We start from the raw sequence: 17,217 nt of genomic DNA on the forward strand, positions 1-17,217 counted from the left end.
CGTTCCTTGAACAGGGTACATTTCAGGTGATATAATAGAAAAATAACGATCATGTAGCGATGAAATCGAATTGAGACAGATGTAAATCGTCGATAAAAATCGATTCAAATAACTCGAGTAACGGAGAACGGACGATATATATATATATATATATATACGCAAAGTGAACGATTACGATTCGCAAGAGACAGTATTGCCGATAAGTGTGCCAGAGATAGTGTGTTGCGTGCCTAAGTACACAGATGACTCCACCAATTTCGGTGATTTGAGGCGCGGCGTAGAACTGTGTGTATGTTTTTGCATTCGCATGCATCACCGTCCGAGGATATATTCGTTCGATCGAAAAATGTGTCTTCCGCTATATTCGAGTGCGATACAGCGCACTATTCTCCCGTGCTTCTGTCAATAGAGGAATTGTAACATTTTAATCGTGCATAACAATTCACGGCATCTCGATACATCAGATGTATTCGATTATATTTTATGGACCGTGATCGACCCTAAACGGGCGCCGCATCGTCAATTCTCTGCCCCGCGGATGGTCATCGTGGTGGCGAACTCATCCGATTTCCATCGATTGTATTTATAGTGTACGCCGGTTTATTTTCGCACGCGGGTTCCTTTGGGAAAAAGATGTACCTATCCGCTGGCTGACAGCATTTTTCCTACATCCGTAAGTTTCATTTCGCTAGGAATACGGGTCGGGGGAAACTATTGGAAAAAAGATTGACGATATAGTAAGGTCTTATTTGCATGTATTCGGCTGTGATGTGTGGGTGTGCGAGTCTATTAAATATGTATACATATATGCACGCATATATATACGCCGTCGAATATGCAACTTTACCACCTTTTATTTCGGAATTCGTGTTCCCGTGAATATTCGTGTCGTGCATGAGCGCGACGAACACGAAATCGGAAGGATCGTGGACGCCGTTGATTGCGATAGACCCAAGTACAAGCAAACACGTAATTAGGCCCGTACCACAAATGTGTTATTCTTAGCGTGATAACGTTGTAACGTTAGAACTCGAGGGACCGTTTTTACCTGTGCTAAATTCATTTTCCTATACCTTAACTAGAATACTATCGCGTGTCGCCGGGTATTGTCAACCTATAATTCATAGGAAAGTACGGGACTTGTTCGAATGTTACTCATTAAAATATCGTAATGTATTTTAAATAACGCAAAATATTGTCAATTTTTCGTTCACCTTAAACTACAAAGGCGAATCACTCGTCTATGTACACGATGTAACCAAATAAATGGATATTAGCTTGGCACTGAATGAGAAATCGAATTTTTAATAAAAGAAATTTTATTCAACATATGTTTAAAACTGCTTTCTTAAATACTTACGCTTCTTGTCCGAAGATAGTATCCTTTTGGATGGTTGCAACCTGTATAGCGGCATACTTTAATATTAGTACCTGGAAATATTTAAGTGCAATGTACATGTTTTGTGGTTAGCAAAACGATAACTAATAGCCTATGTGTAAAATATCGCCGTTGCGTAATGCATTATTGGTGTCTCATAATACGACTAAGTTGAATGGTCTACTTATAACAGTCGGAGAGTTAATATAGTTACAAATAAGTTTTCCCGCAATGTTTTAACGTTAACGCTTTATATACATAATTTTTCCATTTGTACGATACATCTGATGGTGCCAGCGAATCATTCATTATGCATATTAATGGTAATCATGCTTAGAAACATGCTCGCAAACTTCTGGCTCTAGCATATGTCCCTTTGTCCTTTAGTGTGGTGGTTTGTCTTCTTGTGCGGTAAGGGACGCGGATCCTTCTAGTGCGAGTTGCTGGTATCAAAGCGAAAAAAACGTGTATTAAAACACAGAATACAGAATGGAATCTGCTATAGCTGGACGTAGGCGGACTGCCACGCGACATTCAGCAGAGGATCAAGCTCTCGATCAGATAGCCAAGGAGGTATGGCCTGATTTTTTGTACAAGTAAGCAACATGGTAGAATTTATAGAGAAAGATAGAATAAAATGTGAAATTCTTAAAATACAGGTTTCTCTTAATATTATAGATGCCAAATTAATTATAAAAGATCACATAGACACGTATTGTCAAACGACTTATATTATATCAATGTGCAAAAATTAAATTGATAAATGTTGCTGTACATGTGCTTGACCTTGGTGCTTATGTGTATGCATGGTTGTGTGGGGTAGGGAATTACATCATTCGTGATAAGTTTATCTTAAAGTAAGAGTATGTAAAAAATGAACAAAGTATTAGCAGTTATAATACAGCAGTCTATTAAAAATATATTTATCTGCTAAAATTAATGTTAAAATATATTTAAAAGTAAACTATAAAATTGTTAATACTTTGGTTATTCTTTAATCCGTATGTGTGTGCGCACGCGCGCACATACACATGCACATGTTATTAATATACTTAATATTTTACCTATTAATTAAAAATTAAACGAATGTAAGTATCCAAAGTGAATTATCGGGCTTTGTATTTACACATACACGTGTCACTTTCAAGTGAACTTTAACGAATATCCATATGTTAAAATATTTATCAGCGTTTTTACATCATGCATCGATGTGTTAATAACGAATTGAATGTGAAAATATGTTTTTGGTAACAGGATGGATTTTCCATACATACTTTCAGGCAGAAGCTAGATTAGCTGCAAGAAGACAAGCAAGAGCAGAGGCAAGAGAGATACGGATGCGCGAATTAGAAAGACAACAGAAGGAGGCAGAGGAGAATGCGGACAGAGTTTACGATATGTGTACAGGTATTTGTTTTAGATACAAGAAACGTTATAAAAATTAATATTCCCTTCGTTGAAAGATATAGAACATTCTTTAGGAAAAGTATGACGTATTTATTTTTTTTCTTTTTTATGTTCTAGCCGATGTTAATAGAACAATGAGAGTAACTCCCGATTCTGTAAGGACATCGCGTCTCCTTACTAACTCTAACAATTTTCAATCCAGTCGTAGATCTTCTGAAGATTCATTAGAAGATGCTGGATTGAGCAGAGATCTCAGGGTACACTTTTTAATATTCTGTTTTACAATTAAGAAATACAATATTTCTTATTAAAGTTTCTACTTTCTTTGCAGTTAGAGTTGAAGGAGTTCGAGGAGAAATTTAGAAAAGCAATGATAGCTAATGCTCAGTTAGACAATGAAAAGTCTTCTTATGCTTACCAAGTTGATTTATTGAAAGATAAGTTGGAAGAATTGGAAGAGACAGTTGCGCAACTTCGTAGAGAACTTCGTGAGAAGAATCGGGAATCCGAGCAATTAAAAAGAATCAATCAGAGATTGAAGGATGAATTAGATATATGCCATGCACAACTAGTAGAAAGAGATACGCTTATACAAGTATGTATCGTTAAGAAATTAATGTGTTTTCGCAGTAGCCGATATAAAATATGTAAGCATTTTGAACATCGCGTTTTTAAAAATTGCTTTAGGAAAATGGTTTAGTTATTATTGGTGACGAGGAAAGCGAGAACGAAGATAACGATATCGAAAATGGTCCACGTCCGAGACGACGAGTACTAGTCAGTACAGAAGCAGCAGAATTATTGCAAAATGCTGGAAAGGGATCGTTAGGTACATATTCACGATGTGCGATCAAACAAATCTCACTAATTTCTCTGGGGTTTATATATATATGCATATATATAAATAAGAGGACGTTATCTCAGAATATATATTACAGATGTCCGGCTGAGAAAATTTGCTTCTGAAAAGAAAGAATTGCAAGATGAAATACGACATTTGAGATTGGAACTAGAGGAGACCAGAAATCGTATTAGATCCGAGAGATCGCCCGGTTCAGTATTAGGTTAATATTTATGCCATACGCGGTGCTCTTATTTCTCCGTACGTGAAATATCGTTGCTCTCGGGACGTCGTGTTTTATTCCGACAGGTTGTTTATCAGACTCCGAGGACGTGCAACGAGAAGCAAATAAACTTTTGGCCGACTATAAGTTTAAGTTACAAAAAGCTGAGCAAGATATGTCTACGCTACAAGCGACAGTAGCTAGGCTAGAAAGTCAAGTAATACGTTACAAGTCGGCGGCAGAGGCGTCCGAGAAAGCGGAAGACGAATTGAAAGTTGAAAAAAGAAAACTACAAAGAGAAGTGAGAATGGGCGCTCCATCTATCGTTTATCCAATTCGAGCGATATCTCTGAACGGAAATTATGAAATCTTTTTCAGGTCAGAGAGACTCAAGGACGCGTGGAGGAGTTAGAGACAGCAAATTCTCATCTGCAAAGGCGACTGGATAAATTGAAAAACGCGAAATCGGCTCTTCTGAAGGAGCTTTGACGGGACGACTTTTTTGGGTTTGTACAATGAGTCTGCCATTTTCTTCTATTCTGCAAAACGTGTGCCGATGTTGCCTCAACATAAAATACTACTTAACACTTTTGAATATTATTTATAAAAGAATGTGAAACATGCATAGTATCGTTACATGATTTTACATGATTTTTAATCGATTTTTATGTACAATACTACCGTAAGTACGACGTCCCAAAAAAATGGCTACTTGTGATGTTTGTACTTGCATTATATGTGAAGCCTAAACTGCTGTGAAAGGAAATCACTGTTTTGTATTCAATACGTTCTTTTCGTTACTAACCGTTATTCTGCATTTCTTTATGAAAAAAAGGAAATACCAGTCTTCTCGAAGCATTTCAATCGTTGAATATTTCATGATTTTGCGAGCAGTTATGGAGTCGATTCGTATTCTGTATATTATTTGGGGGAAGCGAGCTGGCCTGTACATCATAAATGTATAAATAATTTTCATACATTCTATTTACTTTCTGTTTAAAAAGACAACGAAGGAGAATGACAGGCAACATCCAAGTAAGATGAAAAAATAAAACGGTAAAGAGCCTGTGTTTCTCGATACGACGGACAAACCATTTATAATTCGTGATGTACATGTCAACAAAAAAAATGCGTATATCAAATAAGTGTAATTTGTTTTACATCGAATAATTTATAAATATATTTCTAAAGATACGAGATATTTATAACTTCTATAAAAATCATGTTATAGTTAAAATTAGAGATCGAACAGAAGCGATGCCTATGATGCTCGTTTTCCGTTATTGGAAATACGAGCAGTGGAATTTAATAAACATTTTTAATTTTATAACGTATTTGTTATATATCAAGATGAATCAATATCGGGATTTGTATATTTGGCCAAGATAAGTCTAGTTGTGTCGAAAACTGAAGTAACATTTGTAAATTTAACTTACGACTGATTACATTGCTAGATCGTCGGTGTTCAATTTTAATAATAGCATTTTACAAACTGAATTGTCTCCAGAACTGACTTTTTATTCCTTGGACAGACGTGAGGTAAAAATACGATGTACGATAGCGTGGTCTTTGTACATTCGGAAATGAATTAAACTATATTGTTGAAGCTATATAATATTCTTGGAACACAAATTCATTATATATTTTATGTGATATAAAACTAAAGTAACCATTACAATCTTGTCAGTAGGGAACACATCTTATAAAAGGAAAAGAGGAATAATGATAATAAAAATAAAGCAAAATAAACTTATTTACCTCATCATTAGCTATAAGAGCTATCGTCAGATTTTGTAACGAATCATTAAACGTTTAGTTAATTAAATTAAATAGCAGTTTTAATGTTGATACGAGTACAGATTGTTTTTTTATGAAAACAATTCATATAATTACAGATCTATACAAAAGGGTTTCAAAAGGTATGGTCATTTAGACTAAAAAAATTAGAATGTTTATATGAGATTACTATAAAAAGTTTTATTGTAAGTGATTTAATAAAATACCAGTGAAATAATTATTATAAATCGGTCGTGTTTTCTATTATAGTAGACATTACGCATATTAAAATTACGTGAAATATTTTTTAACAATAGAATCGATACAGTTAGATGAAAGGGATGTTTTTAGTTTGGATAAAAGTAATACAGAAAAAAAGACTAAAGACAACATAACATATTTTATACAACACGATAATAAAAATAAGCAAAGTTATGAAAAACTTTGCATTGGATGAAAAATCTCATAAAATTGGTTGTGCACGGAACGTGTGGCAAAGACCGATCTAAATCTAAGCCTAAAGTATTCACGTGCCAGTATCACATGCACAGTTTAGTAAAGAATCTTTAAAAGAAGAAAAATTTAAAGCCAGGTCCCTCGATGAACTTTAAACGAACCCCTAAAATTCGAGAAGATGGCTAAATTTTTCGACGAAAAAGAAAAATTTCAAATCGTACTGGAAAAATTATTTTCGGTTGCGGGGGTCAATTATAATTATTTTTTGTCATTACACATACCCCCGAAATCCTACGCATTTTTGAGAAAAAAATTCAGCAAGTGGACAAATTTTTCGTCGAAATTAAAAGATTCCAAATCATAGTGAAAAAAATATTTTCGGTTACGGGGGTCAGTTACAATCATTTTTGGTGAACACGCATACCCCCGAGATCCTATCCACTTTCGAGAAAAAAAATTCAGGTAGGTGCGGGAAATTTTTTTGGCGAACAAAAAGAATTTTTCAAATCATTCTGACAAAATTATTTTCGGTTGCAGTTCATCGATCGTTGATCCACCCGCGAGCTGCGTGGAGGTGGAAGCAGTGATGGGCATCGTGGGAATTTTGGTCATGCGCACTGGAAGATTCCTTTCTGCGCGTGCGTAAGCCGACGTCACACGAATCACGAATGTCCATCACTGGGCGGATGGTAGCGGCCATGCTCGTATCAGGCACACGTGGTAAGAGAAAGCGTGGGAGTCCAGAGAGAAAACGAAGCCAGCCGGCTGGTTAAAGCAACCCTCAAGAAAATTTATGACCCTCTTGGAGAAAATGAACGGAAACGCGAAGTGAAGTGCCGTGAGGGCCTCGTTGTGTTTCAAGATACTCGCGAGAGTTAGCAGAAATAGAAATTCGTCAGGAGGCGACATGACACGGCCTTCAAAAAATAAACCAAGTATTTCTAAGTCTTCTTTTCTCTCTCGACCCTTGACTTTCTCTGCTTGATCGACCACGATCGATGTACATTGTAAGACGCTGGTTCCTTTGAATCTCGCTTCGAATTTTAATGGAGTTACGTGATCGCGTACTCGATGGTCATTAATCGAGTTTCCGTTAATTCCCGTCGCGGCGCTATATGTACTAAGCCCAACAGCGTAACAACATTTATCTACAATTTTTATTTTAAAATGAACGTATATTTAGTTAGAAACATTCTTTGTGCAACTTAAAATTATTAATTTATTGTTCATTCAATAGAAAGATGACTTCTAATAACACAACCACATGACTTGCGAAAGTATCTCATTGGTTCGTTTATTCAAGAATGTATTGTAGGCAATGTGGGCATAATTGAGTGCATCGTGTACGTTAGCTCGGTACTTCGTATAACTTCGGGAAATTGATAAAGAACGCGAGTGTGACCCTCTCTTTCTTGCTCTTGTAACAGCTGAAATACGACCTCATTGCGTTTCGGATTCTACAAATAATTATTTCCAAAAACAAGTCTTTTTAACAACTCCTGGTAAAATTAGATAGGCGTAAGCGTCGGTAGCTTTATCGTTGAGACGTTGTACGGTGTATGTAGGTATTTTGTTTACAGGTTAAATTGTAAATAGAAACAATTATATGTATATGCACAATTATTATCACATTTTATTAAAAAGTTAGATTCAAATCTTGTATTTTGCCATAAGGTCAAGCATATTATTATACACTAGAGTATCAATGTTCATAGCCCAAAGGAAATCAAGGTGCGTAAACCATTTGTACGGGACCAAAAATTTCTTAGCGTTCGGTAGCTTCCTGTACAATTCGTTTAAATCCTACAAGAATCACGTAAAATTCGTTTTAAAATAAAATTACTAGAATTCCCGGCAATGTACTTTTTCAAAGAAAGATACAAACCATCACGCTGACCATTTCATCATTGTTACCATAGAATAAATAAACAGGCATTTTGATACTAGCAAGGTCATACTTAGGAGGGTTTATGCTGCCATACTTTATCATATTATCCACTGGGCCATAATTGAATTGTTCAAAGTTCCCTGCAAAAGAATGCATAATTAACAGGTAATTCGAGTTTACATGGAAGCACCTCTACAGATATTGTTGTACCATTATAATCAATTCGTTAGTTACTAACCAGATGTTTGCAACTGTGCATAGTGTGTGAATTGTCTGATAGATGCACCAGCAGGATCATATTGCCCAATGTCAGGTAGAAGAGTCTGCAAATTAAGATCCTTAGATCAAAGTAAAGGGTATTGAAATGCCAGTAATCAAATAAATATGATAATTACATAGTTCAATTCCTTTTCGTTACGTCCACCAAAGAGTGTCATTACATTTGTGCAAATTGGTTGCGTAGGAGCATCATCATCGCATATAATTTTCGCCACCGTTCTTATAAAGGGACCCGATGGCTTGAACTCGTTCTTACCTATCATACTCATCAGTGCCTATAAACGAATTAAAATATTTATAGAAAAACGTTCACTTTAAGAGCAACAAATAGTTGATGTATTTACTATTACAAACAACGGAGATGTTTCGGTCATAGATACTTTTAAAAACTAAATAGAGGCAATTGCAACAACCCGTATGAACATTCTTTTGATTTAGTGTCAGAAGACATATAGCGTGGGCATTATTAAACCTCATATCGGCATTTTGCCCGCAAGATGGAGTGTGCGTCGAAGGACCTTCCAGCTAGCCCACTACCAAGATCACGAAACAGGTAATTACCAACTCTAGTATCAGAAGACAGTGGATACTATACATTTAAATCGTTGACAATAGGTGACAACAAGCAGATGAAAGGGTGCGTCGCCTGGGACATGAAAACCGCCGGCGCCATATTGAACGACGCCACAAGTTTCTGTTGATACTCCGGCCGTTCGCTCGCCATGACAAAGAAGGAAGTGCTCCCCTGGCTATGACCCACGTATAGAATCTTCTCCCGTTTGGTCTCCTTCAAGACATGATCTATCATCGCTGGAATATCGAACATCCCTATCTCGTGCCAGCTGCATAAGCGATATTTTACATTAATCGGAGAACCCAAGAGCAACACTCGAAGATGAAAACAGTTTACTCTTCGAAGATGCATACCTGAACATCCAGTAGTTTTTATCCGCAGTAGTATATTGCTTGTGTTTCCGGGAGTATCTGTTACCGCGTACGTTGCCCATCCATACATCGTATCCCTGATCAGCTAACATATAACCTAAAATTCCCAGAATGTTGATAGCGGTCTTTTTTTTGTCAGACAGACAATTTTGTTTCTCCTTCTCATACCTAAACCTTTTTCAGGACTCGCTAACACCCACGAGGCTGAGCAATCCAGAAGTCCGTGGACTAGCAGTACAGGGGGCTTGTCATTGGACTTGGGACTCTTCTTGGACCCTAAGATCCTGTGCATCTGCAAGATGTATCCATCCTCTGTAACGACCTCATAAGTTTCGGCTATGTACCCAAGCTTTTGTGCTCGTTGCGACTAGACAGTGAAAAAAAGACATTACTGTAGGATGAAACTAGCTACGAGAGCAATGATTCTCACGAGTTCTTGTCAAAAAGTTTATTACACAAGATAATCGATTGCACACTCACATTCACACCCCAAATTAAGAAGAAAGAGTTATGTATCGACCGAGTACTTTGACGCAAACGTTTAAAAATGTTCAGAAAGTAGAGTCAATCGAATAAAGATTACCTTTCTGCTCGGTAAGGTTTACTTACGGGGGTTGGTAAGTTGCGATTAGGGTGATCCAGGTCTTCGAACGTGACGACGCTACCGTTGAGGGATTCATGTTCGTACTCTGTAAAAGGTAACCCAAGTATCAACGGCGCGGCGCAACTGAGAACGAAAAGTAGCCTCAGCATTGTTACGCGATGATGTGGCTTTCGGAATAAATAAACGATTTCATAGCGCCAGCTGTATATAAAGTGTTGCTTATCTAAATAGAAGTTTGTACAAGGAAACACCAGACCAATTGAAGATGTTATCCCCCTATTGATAATTATAGAGATACGATTATAGTCTTTACAACAAAAGACTCTTTTAAAAAATTAAGCTTATCTGGATTGGCAGTTGGGACAAAAGAATTAATTTTATCAACTGTCGGGCTATGTGAGTGAATGTTAATACGTGTTGCAGATAACATGTAGTATTTTCCTCTCGGTGATTATCGAACGTCAATGTTTATTATATCACACATTGCAATAAACAGGTGTTCGGAATTATGAAGTGAAATTCCCGATCGGTATCAGGCCGATTTGTTATACAAATCTGCCCGATACTTGAGGAAATATCTGAGCTTTGTTTGTTGCTCAATTAGATTACTGATTCGAAAACATGCGCCACGATAGGCTTTTCTGAATCTGAAAGATTGTAGATAGCGAAAGTTATGAACTTTAACAACTGGTCAATAAATTGTAAATAATAATTTGTGTCCTTCGCAACTAAATTCGGCCATCCGTGGGAAAAATTTTAATGGCGGATTCTAGGGGCCAAAATAAGACGAAAATCAAGAATATCAATTTGTTGATGGAGGCTTTGTTAAAATGTTATTAATGTTTAAAGATCCAACAAAACTGAATTTTTTTCTCAAAAATGCGCAAGATTTCGGGGGTATGTATATTCACCAAAAGTGATTGTAATTGACCCCCGCAATCGAAAATAATTTTTCCAAAACGATTTGAAATTTTTTTTTTCCGTCGAAAAATTTAGGCTTCTCGAATTTTTTTCTAGAAAATGGGTAGGATTTCGGGGGTATGTCTATTCACCAAAAGTGATTGTAATTGACCCCCGTAACCGAAAATAATTTTTCCAAAACGATTTGAAATTCTTTTTTTCCGTCGAAAAATTTAGGCTTCTCGAATTTTTTTCTAGAAAATGGGTAGGATTTCGGGGGTATGTCTATTCACCAAAAGTGATTGTAATTGACCCCCGTAACCGAAAATAATTTTTCCAAAACGATTTGAAATTCTTTTTTCCCGTCGAAAAATTTAGGCTTCTCGAATTTTTTTCTAGAAAATGGGTAGGATTTCGGGGGTATGTCTATTGACCAAAAATGATTCTAATTCACCCCTGTAATTGAAAATAATTTTTTCAGAATGATTTGAAATTTTTTAATTTAATTTTTTAATAACTTACTAACTTATTAACGAAGCCTCATTCAAGAAATTTATATTCTTGATTTTCGTCTTATTTTGGTCTCCAGAATCCCCCATTAAAATTTTAGAAAATATAAGGCTTTATTTATTTAATTTAAATACAATAGATTAAAATATGGTAAAATGGAATAAGAATTCTGTAATCTCGTGTAATAAATTACCATCGATCGAAAATTGTGAATGTGTGACATTGAGGTGTATAAAATAGCGAACTACCAGTTTATGCTTAGCAAAAAATTTGCTATAATCTGCTGAGTGAAAGCATTGCGCGATTCTATGCACGCAGCAAGCGGTTTGGTCGCTCTTTTAAGACGCCGTCAATATTACATCATGTCGAATGTCGTGAAACGGAGGGAAAGTTCAGCGATTCGCGCACAAGCGTTTCGTTCGACGAGTAACCAACGTGGACACATTTTTAGACTTAATTTATTTCATCCAAGTGCTTTTTATTATCAACCAATTAAGTATCCAATATATGAGTTATTGGCTGTGTTCTTTTCATGATTTATAAAAATGTGAGATAACTCTGTAACATTATCAAACAGGATTCTCTAATTAATACAAGCTAAAAGGCTTAAATCTATATCGATTTCGTAATTAATATCAACGATTCAAAAATTCAGATAGAAGTCTACCTTGCGCAATCGTTTCAGGGTTAATTATTCCCATGATCCGAATGATGTCCAAGTCTAAGACGAACGAAGACTGCATAAATGGTAGATTGGTTGTCGCGAGTTGTCAAGCGGAAAATGTATTGCATAAATGAACAGTCTTCGGTCGTAATCGTGGATTGCAAAAAGAGCCTCCAAGCGAGTTTCCCGTGACTCGAGTATCAGTTTCACTGTACAGCAGGTGCAAAAGAAACGGTCAGAAGAGGGAATATTTGAATTGAAAAAGAAGAACCAACAACTCGCGAAGAGAAGAAAGAAAGTTGAAAAGGATAAAGAAGAAGGAGGTGCGGAATGAAACAGGTCCCGTTGAAGATCAAACGCAACGAAAATTCGGTAAAAAGATGCAGTTCGTATCGATGAAACGTTTGATCTTCTTCATACTCCTCGCCTCTTCGAGCATAGAAACCAAACGTTCTGGTACGTAAAGACGACGCTTTGTACGATTGAAAAATTGCAATGGGAGATTCCGGAGACCAAAATAAGACGAAAATCAAGAATATCAATTTTTTGATTGAGGCTTCGCTAAAAAGTTATTAAAAAATTAAATTAAAAAATTTCAAATCGTTCTGGAAAAATTATTTTCGATTAAAGGGGTCAATTACAATCATTTTTGGTGAATACACATACCCCCGAAATCCTACCCATTTTCGAGAAAAAAATTCGAGAAGATGCCCAAAATTTAGGGCGAAAAAAAAATTTTTCAAATCATTCTAAAAAAATTATTTTTAGTTGCGGGGGGGCAATTACAATAATTTTTGGTGAACACACATACCCCCGAAATTCTACCCATTTTCGAGAAAAAAATTCGAGAAGATGCTCAAAATTTTGGGCGAAACAAAAATTTTTCAAATCATTCTAAAAAAATTATTTTTAGTTGCGGGGGGCAATTACAATCATTTTTGGTGAACACACATACCCTCGAAATCCTACGCATTTTCAAGAAAAAAATTCGAGAAGATGCCCAAAATTTAGGGCGAAAAAAAAATTTTTCAAATCATTCTAAAAAAATTATTTTTAGTTGCGGGGGGGCAATTACAATAATTTTTGGTGAACACACATACCCCCGAAATTCTACCCATTTTCGAGAAAAAAATTCGAGAAGTTGCCAAAATTTTTCGACGAAAAAGAAAAATTTCAAACCGTTCTGGAAAAATTATGTTCGTTTGGGGTGTCAATTACAATCATTTTTGGTGAACACACATAACCTCGAAATCCTACTCACTTTCGAGAAAAAAATTCAGTACGGGCGGAACTTTGAATGTTAATAACTTTTCATCGAAGCCTCCATCAACAAATTGGTATTCTTGATTTTCGTGCTATTTTGACCCCCAGAATCTCCCATTACAATTTTTCCCAGGGTAGACCGACCACCCTGTATAATCAAGTTTTTTACATTGAATTTCGTCCTTAATCTTCTAGCAAAACTTCTAACAATAAAGAACAGAGTAATAATGCTACGCAGAAGAGGAGGCCCTGGACGCGACGATTTCAAACCCAAAATATGCTTTGGTATCAAACTTACACCAAATATAGTGGTTAAATTTGCTAATAATCTCGTCAACAATATCGAACGTTTTAGATCATGTTGGTTGTTTTGCTGATCCACCGCCTTATTTGACACTGAAACGGCCACCGGAGCATCCCAGCGTGATACAAACTAGATTCTTATTGTACACTTCTGAGAAAAGGGAATCCCCCGAGTATCTCCGATACGACCAGGATTTCAAGACCATTATGCAATCGCAATTCGATGCAAAGAAGCCTCTGAAAATCGTGATACACGGTTACAAGGGTAGCGGAAGTGACGTTGGGTCTATTCGTCTGGTACAGAGTCTACTGGATTTGGTAATTTGTTACTAACTATCAGAGAGGAAAGTAAAGTCAATTGAGCTGCCCATTTCCCTAAATATTATAACATTTCCTCCAGGAAGACGTAAACGTCTTGGTACTGGACTGGACAAGAGGCGCCGCGACAACGTATTCAGCAGCAGTGGCAAACACCGAGTTAGTAGGTCGACAATTAGGCTTGGTCCTCCTGGACATAATAAATCTGGGCGTTCCCCCTGAAAAGATTCACATAGTTGGCTTCAGCCTCGGCGCCCACGTTGCTGGTTGCGCCTCAGAGATCTTAAAGAAGAGGAATTTCCTCCTGGGCCGCATAACAGGCCTGGACCCCGCATCCCCGTTCTTCAGGAACCACTTGCTCAGGGAGAAATCCAGGAAACTGGATGCCACCGACGCTCAACTTGTGGATGTGATTCATACGGACGGATCTGAGGATTTTGCGGATGGTTTTGGACTTTTGAAACCGCTTGGTCATATTGACTTCTTCCCCAACGGTGGTAGAGAACAACCTGGTTGCACCGACGTGAAGAACTCTGTTGTTGTTAGCCATTTGAAGGGTACTATTCTCTATTCCCATTGCAAATTTAACATTTCATTTGCTTTTACTATAGCTACAATAATGTTTATGATGTTTTAGAGGATATGTTAACTAAGGAGATTGCGTGCAGTCATCTGAGAGCCTGGCAGCTCTTCCTGGAGAGTGTTCGTATGGATAATCGGTCTTGTAAGTTCACTGCCTGGCCCTGTCCTCAAGGGAGAACTTCTTACGCCAGTGGATTGTGTTTCCCCATGGAATCTGCATTCTGGACTCAGGAAATGGGTTACAGGGCTAATCGCGGTTCCTTGGGGATTTATTACTTGCCAACGAGAGAGGAAGGACCATTTTGCGGTATAGTAACAAAAATTAAATTAAAATTTTTTGTTCATCTCATTTTTTAATTATTTATTAGGACAGCCTCTTAGAGCGTCGGTGATCGTCTCCAAAGAAACTGCAAAAACATCGGGAATATTGTTCTTAAAGATAGCGGACCGCGATTTAACGATGACCTTCAAACTCCGATGCACGTAAATCATTTGTTTTTATACCAAATATTGTGTTTAGAATTGCGGTGATCGAATACGTATTAGTGGTGCAAAAACGTCTGTTCAAGATTAACGAACCGGAGGAACGAATGGACGACTTTCTACGATATCGCAGCGAAGGAATCACTGCTTGATAATCAGTCGATGATAAAAGCACAGATTTGGTACCAGACTCTCGTTAACGAGGCAGATGAAACCACTAATAAATATTTTTCAGATACATTGTATATAAGCAAACTAGCTGTTGAAGATAGAAAAGGCAACAGGCATGTAAACGTACAATTCTCTGAAATCGATGTCTGTTAAATTGAACGCGTAGAATTTTAATTAATTTTCTTATTTAAACGTTCTATAGATGGGAATACTGTGCTCCAAATACTGCTGTGAATTACCAGGAAAGATCTGTGGTTCTACAACGAGGATAATGCACGGTTTTATGATTATAGAGTAATTGTTATTTTTCACGAGAATATAAACATGTTACGATAGACTTTCTATCACTTTTATCATGTCGTAGATGTATAGTAAATAAAAAGGCATAAAAAAAAAGAGTATAATATAATAGGCCAAGGGTGATGATTTGGTGGCTCACGAGCAGTTCATACCAACTCTGTACAGTTGGGAACGAAAGCCCATTTAGTTCGGCCAGATTTGGCATAATTGAGTGCATCGACGACGACACTAGTAACGATGAACTTCCTTAGCGTCTGAGTGGGGATAGCAGGCATATACTCGGCACGAACAGTGAAAATTATCAAGAAATAAAGTGAAATTACTAATCAGTTATTATTTATTGAGATCGATCGTAGATCGAGAGCGCCACGTAGTCGATCGGCGAGGGCGCCACCATGATGCAAACGGCTGCGCCATCTTGATTGGTCAGTACGTCTTGCGACACGTAAGAGAGATGTTTTGAAATACAGTTCAGTACAAAAAAAGGTTTCTTTTCGTTGAATAAAAACTATCTCTGTGGAAACACCTGGCATTATCTTGATCAGGAAACAGCATAGAAATAAAAATAGTTTTCGATTAAAACGGTTTAGTCGATACAGAGATATAGAGATTAGATGTAACAACAGCCCGATCGTAGTAATAATTTAACAATGACAGGACACTCGCTTTTTTTAACGGAATGAAAGCTGTACGGTCCAGAATCGAGCATCGATCGATTAATTTCATTGGAGTAACCAATCGATTAAGATTATTAATCGACAACAACACCGAAAATCCTTGTTTATTTAAAATATAACTCGGAGTGGCAGTCAGATTGATTGGATCGTCAAAGTACATAAGATATTCGTATACCTCGCGTGTATTTCGCATAGCATCAAAAGAAAAACGGTAGCTTGGAATGTTTATTGTATTTCTTTTACAATCGCGAGATTCCTGGGCTAACCTCGATGAGAATTTTGTTTCTCGAAAATGCGTAGGATTTCAAAAATTTTAGTGACGTAGTTTACGTATCTTCGTTAGAATCCTGTATAATTTACTGATAAGAAATGAAAGAACTTATACAAAAGAAAGTATCGTATAAAGGACGGAAGATCGAAGAAACGAATACGTGATGTACGACCTTTGTTCTCGACAGAAATTCGTAGAAACTTTCAGTCTCCTCGAATTTCTCCATATTTTCATGCCTATTGTTTGCAATAATTGTTAATTAACATCAGGCAATAGTTAAAATAATGCTCGATAGCGTGGGTTGTATAAATAATTGTTTTTAATGCCATTTTGCGTAGAATATTCATTGTTCGGTCGAAGGCACGGTTAACCGTTAAGTGATTGGTGAACGCGTGAAGGACGGTCATCCCCACCCCTTTACTCGTCTGCCTGAGGCTATCTGCCGGTGACGAACTCTCTCTCTCCCTTTCCCCTCTGGGCTGCCGGACGTGGCGGAACGTCGTGGGCCTGCGCACCACTTCCACTGACCACTGCTGACTACTGGCGAGCTCTGGGGACCAATACTGACCAGTAGTGACCAAGACTGACCACTCGTGGGGATTGCTGACCACTACTGACCACTACTGACCAGTGCTGATTATACCGCGTGTAACTAAGTGTCAACAAGTAGTAAGTCCATTCCACTCATTTAAATGTATTATTAAGTCCGTTCCTCTCATTTATATGTATCAGTACAAAATTAGTTTGTTTCTTTTATTTGATTATACGGTGTCAATTGAATTTTCTCCGTCTGTTCATTATTACGGATGTTTCTTTCGTCTTTTTCGACCTTTGACATAAACATCGAGTGAAAATGGTAATGAACTACCGTGTTGGTTCTCTTACATATTTTTTCCTACAATATTCCCTGAATTTTCATGACATCGATGGGAATATGATTTTCAATTTTGTGTCGTTACTCGAATTCTCGTTTTACGG

The 17,217-nt window shown here is 37.1% G+C and overlaps 3 protein-coding genes across 12 annotated transcripts; 2 read left to right on the plus strand and 1 right to left on the minus strand.

The window, feature by feature from the left end:
• The first annotated feature begins 50 nt into the window (after positions 1 to 50).
• On the plus strand, positions 51 to 6,751 carry LOC122405441 (leucine-rich repeat flightless-interacting protein 2). 10 transcript variants are annotated; one of them, XM_043410177.1, is made up of 10 exons: positions 51 to 673; positions 1,766 to 1,951; positions 2,659 to 2,785; positions 2,903 to 3,042; positions 3,117 to 3,380; positions 3,473 to 3,614; positions 3,724 to 3,849; positions 3,936 to 4,150; positions 4,228 to 4,355; positions 6,619 to 6,751. In XM_043410177.1, exons 2-9 carry the CDS (start codon positions 1,868 to 1,870, stop codon positions 4,336 to 4,338), a joined length of 1,209 nt encoding a protein of 402 aa, XP_043266112.1. In that variant the 5' UTR covers positions 51 to 673; positions 1,766 to 1,867; the 3' UTR covers positions 4,339 to 4,355; positions 6,619 to 6,751. The 10 variants fall into 10 exon arrangements, with proteins under 10 accessions (XP_043266112.1, XP_043266113.1, XP_043266115.1 ...); XM_043410179.1 differs by lacking the exon at positions 51 to 673 and adding an exon at positions 1,195 to 1,701; XM_043410178.1 differs by lacking the exon at positions 6,619 to 6,751 and having other exon boundaries at positions 4,228 to 4,396.
• A 245-nt stretch (positions 6,752 to 6,996) lies between these two features.
• Positions 6,997 to 11,957, minus strand: LOC122405439 (lipase 3-like). Its single transcript, XM_043410174.1, has 9 exons — positions 11,875 to 11,957; positions 9,803 to 9,882; positions 9,362 to 9,560; positions 9,176 to 9,290; positions 8,844 to 9,090; positions 8,365 to 8,523; positions 8,208 to 8,292; positions 7,967 to 8,109; positions 6,997 to 7,884 (listed from the first exon to the last, which is right to left on the minus strand). The coding sequence occupies exons 1-9, from the start codon at positions 11,948 to 11,950 to the stop codon at positions 7,732 to 7,734; spliced, it is 1,257 nt and encodes a 418-aa protein (XP_043266109.1). The 5' UTR covers positions 11,951 to 11,957; the 3' UTR covers positions 6,997 to 7,731.
• Positions 11,958 to 12,220: 263 nt separating this feature from the next.
• LOC122405158 (pancreatic triacylglycerol lipase-like) lies at positions 12,221 to 15,263 on the plus strand. The gene is made up of 8 exons (XM_043409694.1): positions 12,221 to 12,327; positions 13,330 to 13,419; positions 13,490 to 13,755; positions 13,838 to 14,312; positions 14,393 to 14,644; positions 14,706 to 14,820; positions 14,907 to 15,104; positions 15,194 to 15,263. The coding sequence occupies exons 1-8, from the start codon at positions 12,252 to 12,254 to the stop codon at positions 15,261 to 15,263; spliced, it is 1,542 nt and encodes a 513-aa protein (XP_043265629.1). The 5' UTR covers positions 12,221 to 12,251.
• The last annotated feature ends 1,954 nt before the right edge of the window (positions 15,264 to 17,217 follow it).

The sequence above is a fragment of the Colletes gigas genome, unplaced genomic scaffold (genome assembly GCF_013123115.1).
Source record: "Colletes gigas isolate AHSC1104 unplaced genomic scaffold, ASM1312311v1 Colletes_gigas_Sc00004, whole genome shotgun sequence".
NCBI classification, from domain to species: Eukaryota; Metazoa; Arthropoda; class Insecta; order Hymenoptera; family Colletidae; genus Colletes; species Colletes gigas.

What these genes read in the sequence shown, in the direction of transcription:
- LOC122405441 (XM_043410177.1), top strand. Translation starts at nt 1,868, where the DNA reads ATGGAATCTGCTATAGCTGGACGTAGGCGGACTGCCACGCGACATTCA. An exon ending in TCGATCAGATAGCCAAGGAG is followed by an intron (nt 1,952 to 2,658) that starts GTATGGCCTGAT and finishes ACATACTTTCAG; the next exon opens with GCAGAAGCTAGATTAGCTGC. An exon ending in TGCTGGAAAGGGATCGTTAG is followed by an intron (nt 3,615 to 3,723) that starts GTACATATTCAC and finishes TATATATTACAG; the next exon opens with ATGTCCGGCTGAGAAAATTT.
- LOC122405439 (XM_043410174.1), bottom strand. Translation starts at nt 11,950, where the DNA reads ATGCAGTCTTCGTTCGTCTTAGACTTGGACATCATTCGGATCATGGGA. An exon ending in ATCGCAACTTACCAACCCCC is followed by an intron (nt 9,561 to 9,802) that starts GTAAGTAAACCT and finishes TTCACTGTCTAG; the next exon opens with TCGCAACGAGCACAAAAGCT. An exon ending in ATGAAATGGTCAGCGTGATG is followed by an intron (nt 7,885 to 7,966) that starts GTTTGTATCTTT and finishes TGATTCTTGTAG; the next exon opens with GATTTAAACGAATTGTACAG.
- LOC122405158 (XM_043409694.1), top strand. Translation starts at nt 12,252, where the DNA reads ATGCAGTTCGTATCGATGAAACGTTTGATCTTCTTCATACTCCTCGCC. An exon ending in AGAGGAAGGACCATTTTGCG is followed by an intron (nt 14,645 to 14,705) that starts GTATAGTAACAA and finishes ATTATTTATTAG; the next exon opens with GACAGCCTCTTAGAGCGTCG. An exon ending in ACCTTCAAACTCCGATGCAC is followed by an intron (nt 14,821 to 14,906) that starts GTAAATCATTTG and finishes CGTCTGTTCAAG; the next exon opens with ATTAACGAACCGGAGGAACG.